Source organism: Nannospalax galili, unplaced genomic scaffold (genome assembly GCF_000622305.1).
Source record: "Nannospalax galili isolate Female #2095 unplaced genomic scaffold, S.galili_v1.0 scaffold286, whole genome shotgun sequence".
Classification (NCBI taxonomy): Eukaryota; Metazoa; Chordata; class Mammalia; order Rodentia; family Spalacidae; genus Nannospalax; species Nannospalax galili.
The window spans coordinates 13,925,383-13,948,188 of NW_008359442.1; the positions used below are offsets into that span (position 1 = coordinate 13,925,383).

General features: G+C 39.1%; 2 protein-coding genes across 5 annotated transcripts in view; one reads left to right on the plus strand and one right to left on the minus strand.

Moving 5' to 3' along the window:
- Nucleotides 1-14,350, minus strand: part of Camkmt (calmodulin-lysine N-methyltransferase) — a 465,839-nt gene extending 451,489 nt beyond the window's left edge. The window contains exons 1-2 of the mRNA XM_008823074.2: nt 14,051-14,350; nt 3,555-3,721 (exon numbers count right to left, since the gene is read on the minus strand). Coding sequence (XP_008821296.1) covers nt 3,555-3,721; nt 14,051-14,188 — 305 coding nt within the window. The 5' untranslated portion in view covers nt 14,189-14,350. The remainder of the gene's footprint in view (nt 1-3,554; nt 3,722-14,050) is intronic.
- A 103-nt stretch (nt 14,351-14,453) lies between these two features.
- The window catches only part of Prepl (prolyl endopeptidase like), a 36,182-nt gene continuing 27,829 nt past the window's right edge, over nt 14,454-22,806 (plus strand). The window contains exons 1-2 of one of the 4 annotated variants that reach the window (XM_029558635.1): nt 14,454-14,810; nt 16,125-16,655. In XM_029558635.1, coding sequence (XP_029414495.1) covers nt 16,443-16,655 — 213 coding nt within the window. In that variant the 5' untranslated portion in view covers nt 14,454-14,810; nt 16,125-16,442. The remainder of the gene's footprint in view (nt 14,811-16,124; nt 16,656-22,806) is intronic. The other 3 variants (XM_017795590.2, XM_017795589.2, XM_008823077.3) reach the window with 3 other exon arrangements.

A 22,806-nucleotide genomic window follows, 5' to 3' on the forward strand; every position in this document is an offset into this window, starting at 1 on the left:
CCCTTATACTCTGATATCCCTGCTACTGTCTGCTGTGTTGTCAGCACCCCAGCCATTCCCCACTACTTGCCCTTCTGGTGAATCTAGTCAGCCTATCTAGAGGTTTCTGTTTTAGGAAAGTCAGCTGTTCCTCATCTAGCAGCAGTCAGTTGTCAATACTCCTTTAGATAAAATTGGGGTCTGCTGTCTATTTTCCCAGTTCTATGCTGGGTTACTATGTGGGAAAATTACTTTTTAAATAAACATTACTTTTGACTGTTGCATTAAAAAAAAAAAAAAAAAACTTTAGACTATCCATCACTCAATATTGAAGAAAACAGACAAAATTACTAAAGAAATTTTATGGGAACAGTCTGAAAACTCTATGAGATATGACAGAACAAGAGGGGAGATCACATTGGGCAGGTGAAAACAGGGAAAATGGTCAACACATGAAAAACTGAGCAACATTCGGAACGGGAAAGAACGAACTACTCTTGGCAGAAATCCTCCCCATCGAAGCTCCTCGCTAATTTCCATAATTTCCTTTAACATAACATGATTATTGAGGAAGAAATAGAATGATCACAATAATCAATGAGGAAATCACTTATCAAGGCTCCAATTTCTAAAAGCAGTATTGTGTGGAAGTTAAAAGTACAGATAGTATGTCCATTCCAGAAGAGGTTATCAATGGAGATGGCTGGAGGTAACAGCATGGAAGTCAGGGACCACTTCTGCAACTATCTGTGAATCTATAGTCACTTAACAAAAGTAATGTTTCTAAAAGTACAAACTATGGAACCAGATTACCTGGTCTGAGTACAAACCCAAATTACTATGTGACCAGCAATTAACCTCTCTGTACTTCATTTTCCTCATCTATAAAATGAAGATGTTGACAGTATTTACCGTTTGGTTGCTGAATGAATTAAGGGTGTTAACACATAGAAACCACTCACAACAGTGCTATCACACAGTAGGCATCAACTGCTAGCCACTATTAATATTATTTCAACTGTTTATTTTGGGGGGGGGGTTGTTGTTGTTCTTGTTGTTTGTTTTTTGAGGCAGGGCCTCCCCATAGTCCCAGCTGGCCTGAAACTCACTATGTAGATCAGGCTGGTCTTGAACTCAGAGATCCATCTGAGTGGTGGGAGTAAAGGTGTGCACCACTATGCCCAGCTAAAATGACTTTTTAAGATGATGTTCTACTGTAGAATTCAGTATGTCTAAGATATCGTGATTTTTTTTACCCAACTAATGTAGAAGGATACTGAGTATAACGTAAAAAGAGGAAAAGACCATCAAGGCCAACATTGTAACTCAGTTAATGAACTTCTCCCCATAGCTTAGGACACAGTGTTATAGTTCTAGAGACATCCTTGTATTTATTCTTTCAAAAACTGGTATTTGCAAAGAACCATGTTATTGGAGAGGAGTCTGTTACATAATAGCCCAGACTCCAAATAATGATAAATCAGACCACCCCTCAGGGGATGGATAGTTAGGCCTTCTTTGTAAAGATTTAAGAACAGAAGAGTTCGAGTTCTCCATGGCCAGCCTCACCAGGCACTGAAAATGCTAGGAGAGGAGACTTACTCCAACTTAGGCTTCCCATCCTTTATCACAAGAAGGTGCAGGATGATGACTCTTAATATTTGCACGTGAAAACTCCTACTGGATCACTCTAGTTTTCCATCTTTTTCATTTCCTTATGCATATTACTTTCCAGTTGTTAATCATCTGTATCCCTACCTCCAGCAGTACTGGAAGGATTCGTGAAACAGAACATACCAAAGCACCTAGAGCGGCACCTGGCACATAACAAATATTTAATGTACTTTCCTTTCTAACCAAGAACTGAATAGATTATCTACACCAAAACGCAAGGTGACTTCTGCAAGTAGTCTAGTCAGAATTTCATAAAAAATGTAAAGCCAAGTTCACAAATCACCAAATTCATCTCTTTTATTTGGTGCTGTCAATAAAACAAATATTAAGGAACCACATGTTTTTACAAACTCTTCTTCCATGCCCATTCTAGTCAATGTTATCCAAATCCCAAGTGTTCAGTTATTATGGCCCCTTTTAAAACTTAGATATCTTAACCTAAAATGATTCAAGAAATATATACTATAAAAAGACATCCTTCATGTCACTTATTTCTTAAAATTGTTCCTGGCCTCACCTAAGCCATATTAAGATGTTTTTGGATCTTCTTACAGTTACTGTAAATGTGATCCTCCCTCTTTCGAAATGTGAGATCCTGTCAGAAAAGGTAGAGTCTATAAAAATGAAACAAGTACAGTATTACTGAAAGCTGGGAGAGACAATTGTAAAAGTGGTATCTTGCTACTTCAGATTGCAACTCTCTTGTCTCCTTTTAAAACAATTTTAAAAGCCCAGAACAGACTGAATGCTTCTTAGATGTCAGTATTTTCACTGGTTTGTCCTCCTTTTTTCAGGCTTTGTTCTAAAAGTGACAAAACAGGAATGGGAAATATACCAAAGCTTGATTTTTCAGATAACTACTACTTGAAATGTAATTTGGAGAACTTCTGTTTTCATTTTCTGCCTTCTTCACCTCAAAAAGAACTTGGCTTTTTGGCATAATCAAATGCTATAAGAGAACAGTTAAATGAACCCTGTGATTTGCAACCCACTTCATCCTCAAATGCCATCTAGCCTGACAACACAGCAAGACCCAGTTAAGGCAGCAGGATTTACTTTTTAATATTCTATTTATTATTTTTATTTTATTTTATGCGTATGAGTGTATTGCCTGCATGTGAGTGCAATGTCTGCGGAGGTGAGAAGAGGGCATGGGGTTTCCTGAAATTGGAGTTACAGCCAGTTTTTAGCCACCATGTGGGTTCTGGGAAACAAATCTGGGTACTATATAAGAACAGCCAGTGCTCTTAGCTGCTGAGCCATCTATCCAGCCCCTACTTTTTTTTTAATGTTTCTAAAAACACAGAGTTCATTTTTAAGCATTTCATCAAGCATAAATCTCAGTAAGCAAAGCTATGTCTTTACCATATGCTGATTTTACAAGACTTGCAAACAACACATATGATAAGGCAGATTAACATAAAGGGTATCTGTTTAAGAAATAAAGTAGTGCTGCTGGGTGTGGTAGCACACACCTTTAATCCCAGTATTTAGGAGGCAGAGGCAGGTGGATCTCTGTGAGTTCAAGAGCAGCCTGATCTACATAGTGAGTTCCAGGCCAGTTGGGACTACAGGGACAAAAAGAAAAAAATAAAATAAAAATAAAGCAGTGCTGAACTAAAGTACAATATGAGGATCAACTTGGGTCATATTTCATCAGACGTCTTCAAAGGTATTTTAAAAAGCTGCCCCTTTGTTTGATACTTGTGCTTTTCTATTAAACAGAAACAGTAAGAGATTCTTTCAAAAGCATCAAGATTTTCTAACACAAAGTAGTAACGCCTCAGATCTAATGACAATTCCCTGGAAATTCTATAGAGGGAATACTGAGCTTCTTAGTGGGTTGTTTTTCTTCTACAAACAAAAAGTTTTTTAAAAACCTTAACTAGAACAGTAGTTACCTTAAGAAGACACTGTACTCAGGATAGAAGATGCTCGTATATTGGACCCATACACCAGTCTCATCTTCTGTTTTCTTGGCTTCTGTTACTGAAAACAGATTAAATGATTCAAATCTTCTTACAGATACATGTCGTAGGCAGTCATCTAGCTGTTTCTGCTTCAGAACCTTTGAAATAAAATCAAATATTGTAGCTTATTATACAAGCATATCATAAGTTTAGTTTTCAAGATGCTCGTATATTGGACCCATACACCAGTCTCATCTTCTGTTTTCTTGGCTTCTGTTACTGAAAACAGATTAAATGATTCAAATCTTCTTACAGATACATGTCGTAGGCAGTCATCTAGCTGTTTCTGCTTCAGAACCTTTGAAATAAAATCAAATATTGTAGCTTATTATACAAGCATATCATAAGTTTAGTTTTCAAAATTCAAGTACTAAGGGGATTTTCCTTCCAATTATAGCGCATTACATCATTCAGACCAAGCTCCTGCTGAACACGCTGAGAAAAGATGGACAAAATATTTAAAACATACTTGACACTGGAGAGCAAAAAAGATAGTAACATCATCTCACATCCTCAAAGCAACCCTCCAAAGCATGTGTTATCCTCACTTAATAAAGGAGGAAACCTAGACTTAGAAAGTAAAAGCTGGGGCCTGGAGAGATGTTCAGGTGTTCAGCTGTTAAGGGCACATACTGTTCTTGCAGAGGATCTGGGTTCAGTTCCCAGCACCCACATGACATCTTACAACCACCTATCACTCCAGTTCCACGGGATCCAATGGCCAGTTCTGCCTTCCGCAGGCAACTGCAAGCACATGGTGCACATGACCTCATGCAGCACACACACATACTTAAAAAATTTTTTAAATCTTTAAAAAAAAAAAGATGCACAGTACAACAAAACAACCTTTATGAAATATGGATGAGAAAAAGAGAAAGCAAAGGTAGGGAAACAAAACAAAATCAAGAATGAAGTTAAAACAAAGTATATTCCATAAAATCCAAACCCTTGATCTAGAAGACCATTGAAATACTGTGCTCAGGCCTGGAGTAAGAACTAAACGAGGCAAAGGTCGGTGCTCTTTCCACTGTGCAAAAACACAACACAGATTAGAGATTCTGTGATTCTGTAATGATGTTTAAAGTTCAAGACACAGAGATTCTTTTATAGAGCTGATTCAATAATAAATAACTTGAGAAAACTAATTCTATACATGTAGAAAAGGCAAGAGTTAGTTTTATTTATTTTTTATTTTATGTGTTATAAGTGTTCTGCCTGCATGAATATAAGTGTACCACATGAGTACAGTGCCTGTGGAGGCCAAAAGAGTCCCTGGAACTGTAATTACCGACAGATATTAGCTGCCATGAGGGTGTTGGGAATTGAGCCTGGGTCCTCTGGAAGAGCAGCCAGTGCTCTTAATCTCTGAGCCATCTCTCCAGTGCTATAAAGGCAAGAGTTACAAGGCACCGTAGAATTAAGTTCACACAAAGAAGCATATAAATCATAAAAAGTTTGGAATCTTTGCTAGAACCAGAGATCAAAATAGCAAAAACTAGATGTAAGAGTAGTGCTACTTTTTTTCTTGTTGGGAATTTAGACAAAAAAAAAAAAAGACAAACAAAGCAATGAAAATTAGCCAGGCATGGTAGTGCACGCCTTTAGTCCCAGCAGTCAGGAGGCGGACACAGATGGATTTCTGTGAGATCTGTGAGATCAAGGCCAGTCTGATCTACATAACAGGTTCCAGGCCAGCTATGGCTACAGGGAGACCCTGTCTCAAAAAGATAAAAAAAAAAAAAAAGAAGGATGGAAGGAGGGTGGGAGGGAAGGAGGGAAGGAGGGAAGGAGGGAAGGAGGGAAGGAGGGAAGGAGGGAAGGAAGGAAGGAAGGAAGGAAGGAAGGAAGGAAGGAAGGAAGGAAGGAAGGAAGGAAGCTGAGATTCCACAAACTCAAGCTGTCAGGCTTCTTGCCGCTCACCACTGCACCCTCCAGCAGAGTGATTAACAATTAGGAGGTCCTGAAAGTCCTGATGTGCTTGTTCCCCACACTCCCAATTCAACTGGGAGATACCCCAAGCTAGAATACTGGTCCCCCAAGGAGTACAAGCTGGGGAGTCTTGAGAGAGCAAGAGAACCTGTTCAGCCCACAGCCTGTAAAGCTAAGTGTGGCCAGCAGAGGCCCCTGGTATGCAAAGAAAGGAAACTACTAAAGACCGTTCTGGCAGACATCAGACACTGGTTCAACAGAGACTTAACACTAGCATAAGCCACCAAAAAGACAAGAGCCTAGAAGTCAAGTGACCACCACCTCCACCCCACCTCCATTCCCCATGCATATACTACAAGTCTCCAAATCTACAATTTTGGAGGACCCAGAGAGACACTGTTCAAAAATCTTTTTTTCTTCTTTTTTAAAACACTTTTGGGTAGTATTTTTATATGATAGTATTTTTTTTTAATGGTTTTTGGTTTTTTTGGTCTTTTGTTTTGGTGTTTGTTTTCAGACAAGGTCTCCCTGTAGCTCTAGCTGGCCTGGAACTCATTATGTAGACCAGGCTGGGCTCGATCTCACAGAGATCTGCCTGCCTCTGCCTCCACCTCCCAAGTGCTGGGATTAAAGGTGTGTGCCACAGGCCCAGTGTTTTCATTTTTACTCTGCTTCCTACATTCATCTAATTTTGTTCCTGCATTTTTTCAGTACTGGACGATCTTTTCTTTTTCCTTTTTCCTTCCTAGTTTCTCCGTTTTTGTTCCTCTTTACTGTCCTTTTAGTAGGAGCTTCCCTTTATCTTATTAGAGTTATTTTAGTTTTGTTTTTAAACTCTTTTTTGTGGGGGAGGGAGGTCTTTTTGAGATAGCATCTCCCTGTAGCCCCAGCTGGTCTGGAACTCACTATGTAGACCAGGCTAGCCTTCAACCCACAGAGATCCACCTGCCTCTGCCTCCTGAGTGCTGGGATCAAAGGTGTGTGTAACCATGCTGGTTTGACAGTGATCTTATAAAAGAAAGATTATCGGGGCTGGAGAGATGATTCAGTGGTTAAGAGCTCATTTGTATTTTTTTTAAATTTTTCTTCCCCTCCATAACCTTTGTTCCACCCCTCTTCTTTTTCATTTATTTAACTTTGATTGTCCTCTATTTTTCCTCTTCCTGTTTCCTTCCTTTATCTCATTCATTTAATATCTCTATATTTACCCTAAGGAATTTTTAACTTCATAGCACACTTTACATTAGTCTTCCTACTTTGGGCTTATAGTTATTGACAATGTATTACTGGGCTTTTAATCAATGTTTATATCTTATATAGTTTGGTGCTGGTGCTGTTTTATTATTTTTTTCCTCTTTACTGAATGGCACTGGTGATTGAGCTCCAATAGCAGGCTGCCCAATAAGATCCCCAAATAAAACTGGAAGAGACGGCTAAACCAACTGATACACAAATTACATCACAGAAATTCCTAGCTATGAAAAGACAACATGACTTCTCCAGAAGATCATAATTCTTCACTGAATTCATAGGCACTGAATAGACAAAATGCTGGATGCAGACTTCAAAGTTTACTAGGAAAAACAATTAGTGGCATCAAAGAAGACACAAGCAGCTGAATTCAATCCAGGACCTAGAGAAGAAAGTCAACAACACAAAGGAAAAAGTCAGGAAAATGGAATAGAAAATCACCAAAAGGAATGAAAAAATTACCAACATGGGAGAAAAATTCATCAAGGAAACAGAAATTTTTATACCAAATCAAATAGAAATGTTAGAAATTAAAAACCCCATAAAACCAAATTTTAAAATTTTTTAATACACTATGGTGATGGCAATCAGGAGAAAGCAAGCTGGGGGTGGAAGACAAGGCCAAGGAGGTACTGTACTCCAACATAAATAAGAAAAATGAAACAGACACCATGACACAGCATGTGAGAACGGAACAGGATCAAGAAACAAACCTAAAATCCACAGGCTCGAGGAAGGAGTTCAGATAAACACTGCAGGCATACAGAATCTGGTCGATGAAATTATAGCAGGAAATTTCTCAGATCTAGTGGAAGAGATGGTTATCTAAAGGCAAGAGTCATTCGGAACCTGAGATAAACATGACAGAAAAGAATCTCTCAACAATATAACGTATCAAGAGATCAAATACAAAGCAGAGACACACTATTAAAAGCAATAAGGAAAAAATATCAACTAACCTACAAAAGCAAAATATATCAGAATAACATCAGATCTCTCATCAGCAACCCTAAAATTCAGAAAAGCACTAACACCAAGTCTTCAAACTGTTACACAAAATCTAAAGGGAAGAAACACTATCAAATTCATTCTAAGAAGCCAGAATTGCTCTGATATGAGGACCACATAAAAACACACCCAAAAGGGAAAAGTAGACAAACTTCCCAAATGAACATAGATGCAAAAATTCTCAATAACAGTTCTGCAATAATGTTCAAGAACACATTAAACATATACCATGACCAATGTGCTTGTTATAGATGGTAGATGACCACAAGAAAACAGAGTTTTCCAGTCAGTTACTCGTATGAACTCACAGCAATGGTGACACCGTGCACAAGTCGCCTGTAAGTTCAAACCAGATAACATCCCAGCATAGACATGGGGAAGTAGGTAAGAAGCTCCAACCAAACCTAAGGAAATTTTGACAACTGATGGCTGCTGGGAGGGGGAGAGACAGTCTCTTTAAGGATGGGACTCTTAGTAGGTTAACCAGGCTCTAATGGATGGACCCACACTGAAGGACATTTTGGGATGCAAATTAGACTCTATAAGCCTTATATATTATATATATATAATAGGGTACATCATGTTGAGCAAGGGCAATAAGGAGAGGTGTGGATAAGGGAGGGGCTCTAAATACCATCAAATTACACTGTATGAAAATCACAAAAAGTCAATTTAAAAAAATATTTTTTTAAAAAAAGCAACTCAACACATAAACACACTTAAAGACAAAAATCATACAATCAATAGATATGGAAAATAACTGATGAAAATCAACATCACTTCCTGAGAAAGGCCCTGAAGAAACAAGAACTAGAAGGAACCTAGCTCAATATAATAAAGCCTATGTACAACAAACTACAGTCAACTTTACAGTAAATGGGCAAAAACTGAAAACACCTCCTCTAACAGCAGGTACAAGGCAAGGATGCCCACTCTCATCAGATTCAAAATAAGGTTTGAATTTCTAGCAACAGTAATAAAACAAGAGAAAGAAACAAAACAGATCTAAAATAGGAAAAGAAGAAGTTAAAGAATCCCTATTTGGAGGCTATAGAGATGGCTCAGCAGTTATGAACACTGACTACTGAACTACTCTTCCAGGAGATCCAGCTTCGATTCCCAGCACCCACATAGTAACTAACAACCATCCATAACTCCAGTTCCAGAGTATCTGACACCCTCTTCTGCCCTCTGCAGGCTTCACGCAAGTGCAGTTATATACATGTAGGCAAAACACTCATGAACATAAAATAAACTTCTAAAAAAATTCCTATTTACAGACAGCATGATCTGATACTTAAAAGAGCCTATGAGTCCACCAGAATCACCAGGATTCTTCAATCTAATAAATAGTTTCAGCAAATTAGCAAGACACAAAATCAACATACAGACATCAGTAGCCTTTCTACATATCAAAAAATAAAGCATGTGTCACACAAAGAATATATGAGAGATGCTCAGCCCTAAGTGACACATGTACAGTGGAACCTCTACGCCTAAGTGACACATGTACAGTGGAACATAGCAGAACAGGGAGCAGGGAGAATACTAATACATCCGTCAACTCTCACCAGCAAAGCGTCTCCATATAACAGAGTGAGATACACTAAGTTTAAGAGAATAAGAAACTGAAGAGTATGTGTCCCTGAATAGGACTCCTGTAATTAATCCTCACCCACCCATGGCTCAGAGACCATTTTGGAAGAGGGAATGGAAAGACTGTAAGAGCCAGGGTTGGTACATGAACATAAGAAAACAGAGGCTTTCAGGCCACTGGGAACTTGCTCATATGAATTTGTAGCAATGGTGACAGCATACATAAGACCCATACCAGCTCAATCAGACAAAAACCCAGCATAGAACTGGGGATATGGGCAGCATGCCCCAACCCTAGCCGAAGAACTATTAGCAACTGATTACTGCTGGGTGAGGAAGAGCAGATCTTCTTTAAGGGAATGACTCTAGATGGCTGACTAGACTCCAGTGGATGGATGAACTTGCACTGAGGGACATCTGGATACAAATGCTTGGCTGGATAGGACTTAGCATATATGACAGAATGCATGAAATCTGGTGTGGATGGGGGAGGAGGTCTAAATTTGATTAAGATTCATTATATGAAATGCACAAAAACTCAATATAAATATTTTTTATAATAAAATAAAATAAAAAATAAAGTATGCAGGAATAAATCTAGCCAAAAGGTAAAGGAGCTCTACAATGGAAACTTTAAGACACTAAAGGAAGAAATGAAAGAAGACACCAGAAAATGCAAAGACCTCCTATGCTCATGGACTGGCAAAAATCAGTATATTAATAATCAATTATATAAAAATGGCTTTGTTGGGGCTAGAGAGATGGTTCCAAGGTTAAGAGCACTTGCTGCTGTTACAGAGGACTAGAATTCAGTTCCCAGGACCCACATCAGGCAGCTCACACAACTACCTATAACTCCAGCTCCCAGGGATCCAATGCCCTCTTCTGGCCACCACAGGTACCTGCCGGCACATGCACCTATACATCTACAGACACACACATAAACGCATAAATTTTCTAAATGGCTATATTATTTAAAGTCATCTACAGATTCAATGTAATCCCCATCAAAATGCCAATAACATTCTTCACAGAACTAGAAACAAAAGCCCTAAAATTCACAGAAGCACAAAAAACACAAATAGACAAAGAAGTCAGAAGCAGAAAGCGCAATGCTAGAGGCATCACAATAATCTAATCTCAAACTATACTACAGAACCATGGTAACCAAAACAGTATGGTACTCACACAAAAGCAATATGTCTACAAAGCATGCCTGTGGGGATTTTCTTGATTAGGTTCAGATGGGAAGACCTACCCTAAATGTATGTGGGGGGGCACACCAAATCAGTGGGCTGAATCCTGGATTGAATAAAAACAAAAAAGGGAACTGAACAACATTCATTCACTGCTCTCTTCTTCCTGATACAATGTGCTGCTTCAAGATCCTACAGCCTTGACTTCTACTGTGAGACAAAAAACAAAAAAGAGATCCTTCCTTAAGTTCCTGTGTTGGGTTGTTAGCAAACATCAAGCATGCAGGGACTTAAAATGTGCCTCCATGGTTGGGCTTGTTATCTCATACTGCTCCGTTACCATAAGAACATTATCAGCCAGTTATCAAAGGATGCTCGACATATGGACCAAGCATAGAGCATAAAACCACCCAGGTGATGACAGCCTATGTCAACTCTGAGGTGGCTCACAGATGCAAACAAAATAAGTGTTTACTACTGTAGATGTGGTTGTTAATAGGATTAGCCAAGTAATATAATACACTAAGGACTCAGTGCTCCAAGCCGCTTAAAGTATGTCCTTAATCTAGTGCTATCCACATACTCTTTTTTAACATTTAAAAATCATTATCATGAAGCCAGGCATGGTGGTGCACACCTTTAATCCCAGCACTCAGGAGGCACTGGCAGACAGATTTCTGTGAGTTCAAGGCCAGCCTGGTTTACATAGTGAGTTTCAGGCCCTGTCTCAAAAAGACCAAAAAAAAAAAAAAAAAATTATTGTGTAAGCATGTTGGGGAAGGGAGCGGGGAGGCAAGCACCATCTTTATGTAGATTCTAGGAGTCAAACTCAGGGCACTAAGCTTGCTTTATCCACTGAGACATCTCACCAACCCTTCCACAAACTCTTAAAAGAATTTGCTAAAAAAAAAAAAAAGCAACTAGCCAAGTCTCATGCTAGGTCCAGAGGATAGAGATTAATAACACATTGTCTTTTCCCATGAAGAACTACCATTGTAGTGAGAAACAGAAACTCTAACAAAATGGTCATAAATCAGTATGATATGGAGTTCACTAGTATTACAGGGCTAGGTTCTAACAGTTGTGAGGTATCAGAGAGAGTCTCACAAAAGAATGAAGTTGTAAAAGATGAAAAATCACTCATAAATAAAAAGATTGAAACTTTTAAGTAGCGCTGGGTAAGGTCATACACACACACACACACACACACACACACACACACACACACACTCCTCTACGCTTGGGAGGCTAAGGCAGGAAGATCTTGACTTTGAAGCCAAGCTGGACTACAACAGCAAGACTTGTTTCCAGGTTCCTGCCCTAAGTTCCTGCCTGACGTCCCATAAAGATGTACTGTCACTCAGAAGTATAAGACACAATAAACACTTTCTTCTCCAAGTTGTTTTTGGTCAGGGTGTTTCATCACAGCAACAGAAAGCAAACTAGGGCACCCTACTTCGGGTTTACTCTCTCTACTTCCTACTTGCTGTTGAAGACATGAGCTCTCAAATGCTTCAGCTGCCATGCCTGCTGCTGTGCCTCTGTGCCATGATGGACTCTCAAGTCTCAGGGACCATAAGCCCAAATAAACTTTTCCTTTTAAAAATTGCTTTAGTCATGGTGTTTTATGACAATAACAGAAAAGTAACAAATACAGTGTGTGTGTGTGTGTGTGTGTGTGTGTGTGTGTGTGTGTGTATAAAGAAAAAATAAGAATAAATCATTACCAAAAAGCCTGGAAACAGAAATGTTTGGGATTTTTTGGTCTTTTTGAGACAGGGTCTCCCTGTAGCCCCAGCTGTCCTGGAACTCACTATGTAGACCAGGCTGGCCTGGAACTCACAAAGATCCACCTGCCTCTGCCTCCCAAGTGCTGGGATTACAGGCGTGTGCCACCACGCTTGGCTTCTTTTTGAATTTTGAAATACTTATATATAAAATGAGATATCTTAGGAATGGAACCTAAACACAAAATTTTATTTGTTTCATGTATGCCTTGTATACATAAAGATAATTCAACAGAATAGATTCTGTGTTTGGACTGCTGCTGGCCCCATTAGGTCAGGTGTGGAATTTTCCACTTGTGCATCATGTCAGCACTAGAAAAGTTTCAAAATTTGAAGCATTTTAGATTTGGGATTTTTAGATTAGGGATGCGCAACCAAAAGACCACCACATGAAATATGACTCCAAACAACATTTAAAAAAAAAAACTACTACGTACAAAACCTCAAGTAAGGTGGCAACTGCTGGCAAATTCTCCAAATACAACAGTCTGAAGTGAAAAGTGTAACCGGACAGGGTAGCCGCATACCTGTAATCTCAGCACTCAAGAAACTGAGGCAGGAGGATCACAGTTCAAGGTCAGCCTGGACTCCACAGCAAGACCCTGTCTCTAAAAGTAAATCAACACAATACACTACAATAGTAAAAAGTGTACTCCTGAGCAATTTTCTGCAGGAAACCTCAAGGCAGAGGGATAACTTTGGGATGCAAAAATAATAAACAGTCTTCACTGTGAGCATTTTGAAAAGAGCGTCAAAGTGAGCAGACATCAGAATTTCCATCAAACCTGCACAAAAGTCAAGGTAACAGAAACATTACAACTCTGAAATACTAGAAGATACTGTCAATAAACAAACCAACACATATGGGTTCGTATGTCTTGGGCACCGGACATCCTGATGATCATTTCAAACTCACAAGATAAACATCTGATTTTCCCAAAGCGGGAAGAGAAAGGGAGGAGCTCTTCCCACCCCCTCACTTTCCACCAGATTAATCGATGGTAGATGATAGATGATTGATAGATGATAGATAGATAGATAGATAGATAGATAGATGATAGTTAGAAAAATGATAGAGAGATGATAGAAAGATAGATGATAGATAAATTATAGATAGACAGACAGATAGATAGATGATAGATAGATAGATAGATAGATAGATAGATAGATAGATAGATGATAGATAGATAGATAGATAGATAGATAGATAGATAGATAGATAGATGATAGATGAGAGAGGGGAGATAGATGATAGAGAGATAATCAGGAAATACGTGTAATGTCACTTTCCCAACAGTCAAACATGCTGATCTCTAAGAGACAGGAGAGTGCATGCACCCTGGAAATCGGCAACCACGATCAGGCTGGGAGTTATGAAGCAATAAGAAATCTGTGGAAGCAAGAAAAGAGAAGCAAGAAAGCACGAGGTCCCACCAATCAGACAGCCGAGCAAGAGGACAGTCCCCTACAAACGTCTACGTGGATCTTCTACTTGGATCTGAGTTTCCCAGGACCCCTCCGGGTTCTTCCTCTTCGCTGTCAGTGTAGACGAGGCCAAGAGGCGCTTCTCCAGGGGCTCGGGATACCGAGCGGGAAGTGTCCGGCGGACGGGTACCTGAGAGGGAGGGGCCAGAGGCGAACGGAGCGAGCGCGCCCTTACCTGTCGCAGCAGCTTCCACCGCACGGCCCCCTTGCGCGACGAGACCACCGGCCCCGGGTGGGCGCCGCCAAGAGTCCGACCCTCGCCCTCGACTGCTTCAGCTTCGCCCACCCCGGCAGCCACGACCTGCGACTCCATCACCCGAGCTGCCTGGACACAGAGGTGTCCCCTCTACAGCTCTCCCCAGTCAGGATCCACCAACTTCTTCCCTGTCAGGACCTGTAACACCTGGCCTCTCACCCACAGCCCATGCGCGCGCGCCCTCCCTGAATTCCGCATTTCCGATATCGTGTCTCCTTGGCAACCAGGCCAGCGCAGCTACGTCATTGCACCAGTTTTGCGGGTAGCCATCTTGAGTGAGGGCAGCGTGAGGGAACTGTGCTAGAGCTCAAGGGACGGTGTTCCTCGTGGCTTTCTTCTTCCCCACATCGTATCTAGCTCAGAAGATTGCCAGAGAACCAAAAGACGCGTGTGTTTTGAGACTAAAGAATCCAAGAAGAGAAAAAGCCCATCCGTGACCACAATAAAGATGGCAACATGGGCTTAGCGCTGGGACTGGATTGGTGTTACGTCGAGCGGCGTGCTGCAGACCGGCTCTGGCGGCTCTGGGTAGGTTGTACCTCTGCTGGGTGCAGAACGCAGACTACGGGTGGACGCGGCTGAGGTGACTGCGGCTCCTTCCTGAGAGCTTCGGGGTCTCGGGCCTGCCTTTCCTGCCTTCCCTTGTTTGGATCCAGAGTCGGACTGCCTTTTCATTCTTGTACGTATGGGAGGGTTGCCGAGGCGGGGGTCTCCGTCCTCATTCCTCTTCCCTCCATCCCCCAGCCATCCCTCGGCCCTCTGGTCCTCTCTTCTCTCTGTCTTTTCACTGTGTGGTAAGTGGTTCTCCTCCCTCACTCCCTGAGATCACCACAGCCCTGGGATGGACAGTTGCACAGGGGGACGCATAGGTTCTCGTGAGAACACCCATTTTTTACCCCATCTCTAGCAATGCAAACTGTTTTCTCCCTGCGGATGATGGATGGATGGATGGATGCATGCATGCATGGATGGATGGATGCATGGATGGATGGGTTGGTGGGTGGAGGCTGTGGGGTACATGCAGTGATTTATGGGCATTTTTCTTCTTGTCACCTGCTGCTCCACTGGTCCTTATTTTGCTGCGACATAAGAAATTAAGGGGGGAGGGGACGTCGTAGCTGGTCGCATCCGGGGTAAACCTGACTGACGCAGTATCTCTGTGGTACTAAGGGACGTGTTATAGAACAATTCCCTGATTACACTAACTGTGTATCAGACCTAGATTATGTCCATGCTAATAATAACTACTTTTTGTTGAGTGATTACTACGTGCCAGGTACTTGCTCTAAGGTCTTAACCCAAAATGTCTGATTTTATTCTTAAATAACAACCCCAGGAAGTATATGGCATCTTTATTTTAGTTTTATCGATGAAAAAAATTGAGACCCAGATGTAATTAAGTGCAAGATCCAAAGCCTGAACCCAGGTCTCTGACGCTTTACTTAACCTAGCAATGGAGGTTAAAAAGAACTTACCTCCCACCAGAAGCTAGAGATGTTCTCACATTTGATTTGTGCATCTTGGAGTGTTCTTTTTTTTAATTAAAGAGCAAATTATCCTTAAAAATCTAATAACTTATGACCAACATTTGGAGCCAAATCAATTGGACTTTTTGCCATACCGAATGACTTGGGAAAATTCCCTAAATTTCCTGAACCACAGTTTGATCACCTTGTAAAATGAACATCATTATAGCTACTTTTTCAAGTACATAAGTTAAAATTAGACAAAGCAATGAAATGCATCTGTCACCTAATGAACACTCAACAAATTTTAATCTTCCGCCCCCACTTTTGTTAATATTTATTATAAGTATCATATTAATATTTATTAGTTTTCCAATCTTCCATATACAAATCAACCATATATTTAGAATTAAGACTAAAACAGTTTTGCTTTTTAACACCCACCAAGTACCTAAGATTCCCCATTGAGTCCATTTGCTTATTTGCAAATTTTTATTTTGTTTCTTGTTTTCTGTTTTTTGTTTTAGTTTGTCCATATATGTACCAGAATCACTGCTGCTTAGCTTGAGCCTAGTAAATTGACTTTGCAAATGAGACGTTTACATTACACCTGCCACGAAGTATGATTTGAATGAATTTTGACTTACAAAATTTTTTAGACTTACTTCACCTAAGTTATCAGATATCTGCAGTTATTCATAATCTAAGGTGGTGCATGCCTCAAAGGGTAGGGATAAGAGCTGATGATCCTACAGGCTCTGAGCGTCCACTTACTATATAATCATACATATGAAATCATCACTTGCTGGCAGCCCCAAAGAACATAAACCAGGGACTTTGCTGTCATGCAGCAGAAGACCAAATTATTTCTCCAAGCTTTGAAGTATAGTATTCCTCACCTTGGGAAATTCATGCAGAAACAGAATCACTGTAACTTCGCTGATCATTATTACAATAGAATAAAATTGAAAAAATGTCACCTAACCGAGTGTCTGCAGAATAAACCCAAGATATCAGAGTTAGCAAGAAACATCCCAAGTCGGAGCTTCTCCTATAAGGTATGGACTGTTTAAATTAACCGATTTATAGGTCACTAAGATTAATTTTAGCTTATAAATAATGGATAGGATATCACTTATTTTCTCATTCTAACTTGGTTTTAAGATTTTTTTTCAGGCTCAAGTATGTAGTCAATATGAGTACAAAAGAATGTTCATGTATCTATAGAGCTGTAATGAATTTTTTAAAATGAAGATTCAGAAGAAATTACCTTCCTTAATGTGTCTGCCAGTGCATTTCAAAATACAATAGCTTTATAAAATTATTATGATACCAAATTATACCTCTTAATAATACCTAATAATATGCCAATTCTTATATGAATCCTTGGTTACTAAACTTCAGTAAAAGCCATGTAATTGTGTGTTATTTCTCTATAAAAAGTAATCAAAAGCTGTCTTGCATTTTTGACAACTTGGGTTCCTCAAGAAGATACTATTGTACTTCTCCCAGACCCCAAACTGTGGACTTGAACTCAACGAGTAATCACTTGGTACAGTTTGCCTGGGACAGTCCCAGTGCACACCTGTTGTCCCAGTGTAATTATTAATAGTCCTCTATCCTCTCTAAAGTGTCCTACTTAAAGTGTTATGTTATATGGTCATCATACTTACTTGATTTTAAATTATTTATGCTGTCGTTTCTTTGAAAACTATCTCTACCTTTTAATTATGTTCCTTAAGTTACATTTGAGGGGAGATAGCCTTACAATTTAGCATGTTTTATTATTTTACTTGTTTTATTACCTAGGATTTTTCTTGGAGTCTGTTTTGGCTTCCTCTGATTGTGATTTTTTTTTTTTAAATGTTTTTTTGAATTGCCATTTTTAGATGTAGAACTCAGTGGCATTAATTATATTCACAAAATTATAATACAACCATAACCACTGTTTTCCAAAGCACTGTCACATTACCCCCAAAAGTATACTACTGCATGTACCTTTCCCAGCCCCTGCTAACATCTAATTTTTCTGTATCTGTGAATTCACCCTGTTTGAGCAGAAGCGTATAATACTCATCTTTTTGTATTTGGTTTGTTTAACTTAGCTAATAGTTTTAGGGTTCATCAATGTCATAGTATATATGAGAACTTTATTTTTTATAGGGATAATCTATTTGTATAATCTACATACTGTTGAACATTGTTTATTAAATTATTTTATCTTATTTTACCTAATATTTCTATTTTTAATGACTTTTTGTACTGAGCTCTTATTTATTTGATACATGTGTACCTCTCGTTTTTAGCTTTTCCTGTTTGCCTTCTATTCCTGAACTTTTTACATTTTCGTCTTTTAAATTGTTTTCCTTTTGCATTGTCTTGGCTTACTTTGACTCTGTGCTTCTTAACTTTGTACACTTAGAAACTCTCAAGTTTTCCTTTTCTTTCTTTTTTAATGTAGACTTATCCTACTTTATACTAATAAAGTTTTGAGTTTTACCTATTATACTAAATGTTGGACCTCTGGGTTGTTTTATTTTGCATTATAATTAGAACATTTTGTCATTTTGTACTCAGTTTATAAATAGAAAGCAGGAATTGCCATCAGGGTTGCAGCTGTGAAATTAGCTCATACCCTAAGCCAGGAGGTTGTCTCTGAAGCCACTTGTCCCTGAAGCAACTTTAGTTCTCTGGCATAGATTCCCACCCTAGAAACTGTAAACTGACAGCAGCTTCACAAATAGTAGCTCTCTTAGTAACTTTTTAAATGATTTTTACTTTCATGCATTTTGTATATCAACCATTCCTGCCATGATAAAGGATATTATCAAAAGGCTTGGGTCTTTACAGTCTCTGAGACCTGAGGAAACTACAAAGATATCCTAGACAAGAATGCACATTTCTTTCTTTTGGCAGGCTCCACAGAGTTCCAGATTTGCCCACTCTCCCCCTCCTCACCCCCACACTGGGCCGTATAGATTTTTGCTTTATTTTTGCCAAAATAAATACCATTTTTATGATGAATTAAACAACCCACCATAATAAGGACATTTTATTTGAAAGACCATTAATAATGTGAAATGACAATTCATAGATTTTCTTTGTTTCTTATTCTACCTTAACATTCTCAGGATCATTTTTTTAATTTATTTTTATTGAAGTTTTGTGTATTTTATGCAGAATATCCCAAACAATCTTAATTATCTTTATACTCCTGTCCCTACTGGCACCCTCCCATAACCACCCCCCAGACGGGAACACATATTCTCTGTCATTCATGTTAAGGCCCAGTGTGTCAAGTCTGTGCCCAGTGTGTCAAGTCTGTGCCCACTCTTAAAGGTTACAATAAAAGAGACTTTCATGTGGCTATTTAAACACCTATTATATAATGTTTTTAGCCAAGGAGCAAAAAAAAGTAGCATATGTAGTTGGACTAATGGAAGACCAAAGGATTAGCCATGACTGATATGGTTGATATACTGTTCTGAGCTCCTAATTTTCTTGACTGGGAAAAAGAAACAAAATAAATAAAAAAATAAAAGGTCAGAGACAGGCCAGCCAGGGCTAAATAGTGAGATCTTGCCTCAAAAAAACACAAACAAAAAAAACAAAAAACTTCAAACCTCTCTCTATCTTGTTACCTTAGCAACAAATTAAATTAGCGATAACTTTGAGATTCTTCGGTACCAACTTTTGATGTATGCAGACTAGAGCATACACCAAAAATGCTGGGAGCTTTTTAGAAAATGCAGGTCTAGACCTTAAGTCACATTTTCTGGATCATTGTGTCTACTGCTGAGGCTTCCAGATCAGATTTCCTGCTTGTTTTTGAAGCAAGATCTTCCTATAATGACCAGGTTGGTCGCAAAACTTGTGTTTAAGCAGTCTTCCTGCCTCAGTCTCCCCAATAGCTAGGATTACAAGCATGCGCCACCATACCCAGCCAGAAGTCTTTTTTTTTTTTTTTTAAGTTACTAGAGTAATTCTGAAATTCCTAGCCTGCCGCTGACCATATACCTATATTTAGAAACTGAAGAAGCTTGGTGAAGAGATGTTGCTGATCTAAATCTAATTCATTCAGTTGTAAAGTTTGTTTTGGCAAGTACCTTAGCTTTCCATTTTGCATTAGCCAGATGGTAAGAATTTATTCCATAACACTCATATGTCTGCTGGTGATAATCACAGGATAGCATAAACCAGGTACCACATTTCCTTCTCTTCCATACCTTCTTGCACTATTTTAACTACAAAAACTCTCTTTTAAAATTGTTCACCATGATAGTTGAAGGTACAAAAGATGGCATAAGTAAAGAGAGAATTTAAATCTTTCAATTGAATGCATTATTTGCCTATATCTTCTGATTAGCAGATCCTGTAAAGAGAGAGGGAAAGGGAGGGCGGGAGAAGAGTATGTTTGGTACCCAGCACCTCACTAAATATGGGCAAGCATTTTATCCATCACTCAGCCACACCCCCAACTCTGGCCTCATGTAGGTTAACAAGATACCGGCTTCCCTGAAACTGATTTGTGACTTTTAGAATCACTGATGATAACTAACAATTATCAAAGCATCAGAAAAGAGGAAAAAAGAGAAATTTAAGGGAAACCTCAAGCTAGGAAAACAAAATGTAGTACAATTTTGTGAGAATTCAGAGTGAGACCACATTACAGATACTTCACATATGGTTCTTTTTTCACATTCCATTGTAACCTTGAGTTAGTTCCATTCTTTTCTAAAAATTCCATTAGAGGGGATGAAGAAATGGCTCAATGGTTAAGAGTACTTCCTGCCCTTTCAGAGAACCCAAGTTCAGTTCCTTAGCAGCTCACAACTGCCTGTCACTCCAACTCCAGAGGATCTGATGTCCTCTTCTGACCTCCAGAGGTACCTACACATACAGCAGGCATATACACATACACACACATGTAAATAAAAATCTTTAAAAAATAATTTCTGCATCTGGGCATGGTGACACATGCCTTAAACCTAGCACGCAGGAGGCAGAGGCAAGCAGATCTCTGTGAGATAGAGGCCAGCCTGGTCTACATAGTGAGTTCCAGGCAAGCTGGGGCTACAGAAGACCTTGTCGAAAAAAGAAAAAAAATTCTGTCTGAGTCACTAAAGATGTGGCTTTCAACCCAGTGAGTCCTCTTCTCTTCTAGGCCCTCTTAGCATAAGTAACACACTTGGCCATTCCTTTTACTCTTGTGACTCCCTGTTTTTCTGGTTTAACTTTTTACTAAACTTGACCCAAACTGACACAAATCTATCATAAGCTTTATTTAGTCCACTTAATAGGTGTTTCACTCTAATCACAATATATCTGATTACAAGAGGTGTCCTACAAATTAGGGTAGGCTGCATATTAACTTTCCAAAAATCACAAAATTCTAAAATGCATCTAGATCAGCTTTATGTGCATCCAAATGAACTTTATGCCTCCAAAGGGCTTTTTTTTTTAAGATTTGTTTATTTCTATTTTATGTCTATGAGTATTTGCCTGCATGAATGTATGTACACAATGTACATACCAGATGCCTGTGGAGGCCAGAAGAGGGCACCAGATCTCCTGCAACTGGAGTCACAGAGGGTTGTGAGCCTCAATATGGTTGCTAAGAACCAAACCACAGTCCTCTACAAAAACAGCAAGTGCTCTTACCACTGAGCATCTCACTAGCCCTCAGATGGGCTTACTGAACACACCTGTAATCTTACTGTTACTAGAGCTTAAGGGTGAGAAAGGAAAAGGAATAAAGTTAATTCACTACTAAAATGGAAGTTTCAATAAAATTAAGATATTTGAGTCTAGTTTGGCATGACTTGTATAGGTAGTAGTTGAAGCTATAGAGCCAATTACATTATACTTATTTCTGTGCAATACTTATTAGATCACTTTAAGGGTTTTTGTTGTTGTTTTTCTGTTTCTTCTTTAAATTGGTAAGTCCTTAAATACAAAGAGTTTTATAATACAAAGCTTGCCTGAGACATAGTATAATACCTACTGTGGTGTTGTAAACTATAAGTACTTACAAAGTGAAGTAACAGTTAAATGAAATTTAATCTTTTAGGATGTATTACATTTTTCATTTATTGTGTATATTTGTGTATGTGGGTGCATGTTCCACAACCAAGTGTGGTGGTCAAAGGATATCTCTGTCTCTAGACTGTATATGTAAAACTAGATTTCCTGATTGTGTATACAACCTAACATTTCTAGTCAAATTAATTCCCAAATTAGTAGTACCTCTAACATAAACTAAGATTATATGAGCGTGCTATTTCTATATTCCAGGTTGATACAAAAGGTCTAGGGTTTAAAAGATGGCTCAGTGGATAAAAAGCACTTGCTACATACACAAACCTGATGACCTGAGTTTAGATCCCTAAAACTAATATAAAAGCCAGACGTAGTAACTCAAGAATCTGTAATCCTACAATAAATGAGAAGTAGAAACAGGAGAATTTCCAGAAGTTCATGGGTCAACTAACCTGGCTTAAGGAGTGACAAAGAGACCCTGTCTCAATCAAGGTGGAAAGAAGAGGATCAACACCTAAAGTTCTGTCCCCTGACCGCACACATCACACACGTACAAGGTCTAATATCAGACCTTTACCTTTTTGTCCTCCTGTCAAATAAATAGCATGTCAGTCTTATTTACTTTTCATTGCCTGATTAATGATGTGTTACCATTTTTCATATGCTTATTTGACAATGTCAACTTTATCTTGAATTGCTTATTCATATGCATTGACCATTTTTTTGTCTTTGAGTCTTTTTATTTCCTTTGTCTTTATGTGTGCTGTTCTTTTTGAGTCAGGGTCTCCCTGTATCCCCAACTGGTCTAGAACTCACTTGTAGACCAGGCTGGCCTTGAACTCACAGAGATCCACCTGCCCCTGCCTCCCGAGTGCTGAGACTAAAGGCATGTGCCACCACACCCAGCTTACAGTATGATTTTTTTTAAGCCATGCTGAGGATCAAACCCAGTGTGCTGTATGAGCACTCTACCACTGAGCTACATCAACCATCCTGCGTATTGGAGGAAAGATGTAAGGAGACAATAAAGTCATACATGAGTGAAATACAAAATGTATTCAGGATGATAGGCATAATGAAAGTAAAAAAGTTAAAGAAGAATGCAAGGATTGGGCGTGTGTGTGTGTGTGTGTGTGTGTGTGTGTGTGTGTGTGTGTGTGTGTGTTGGGG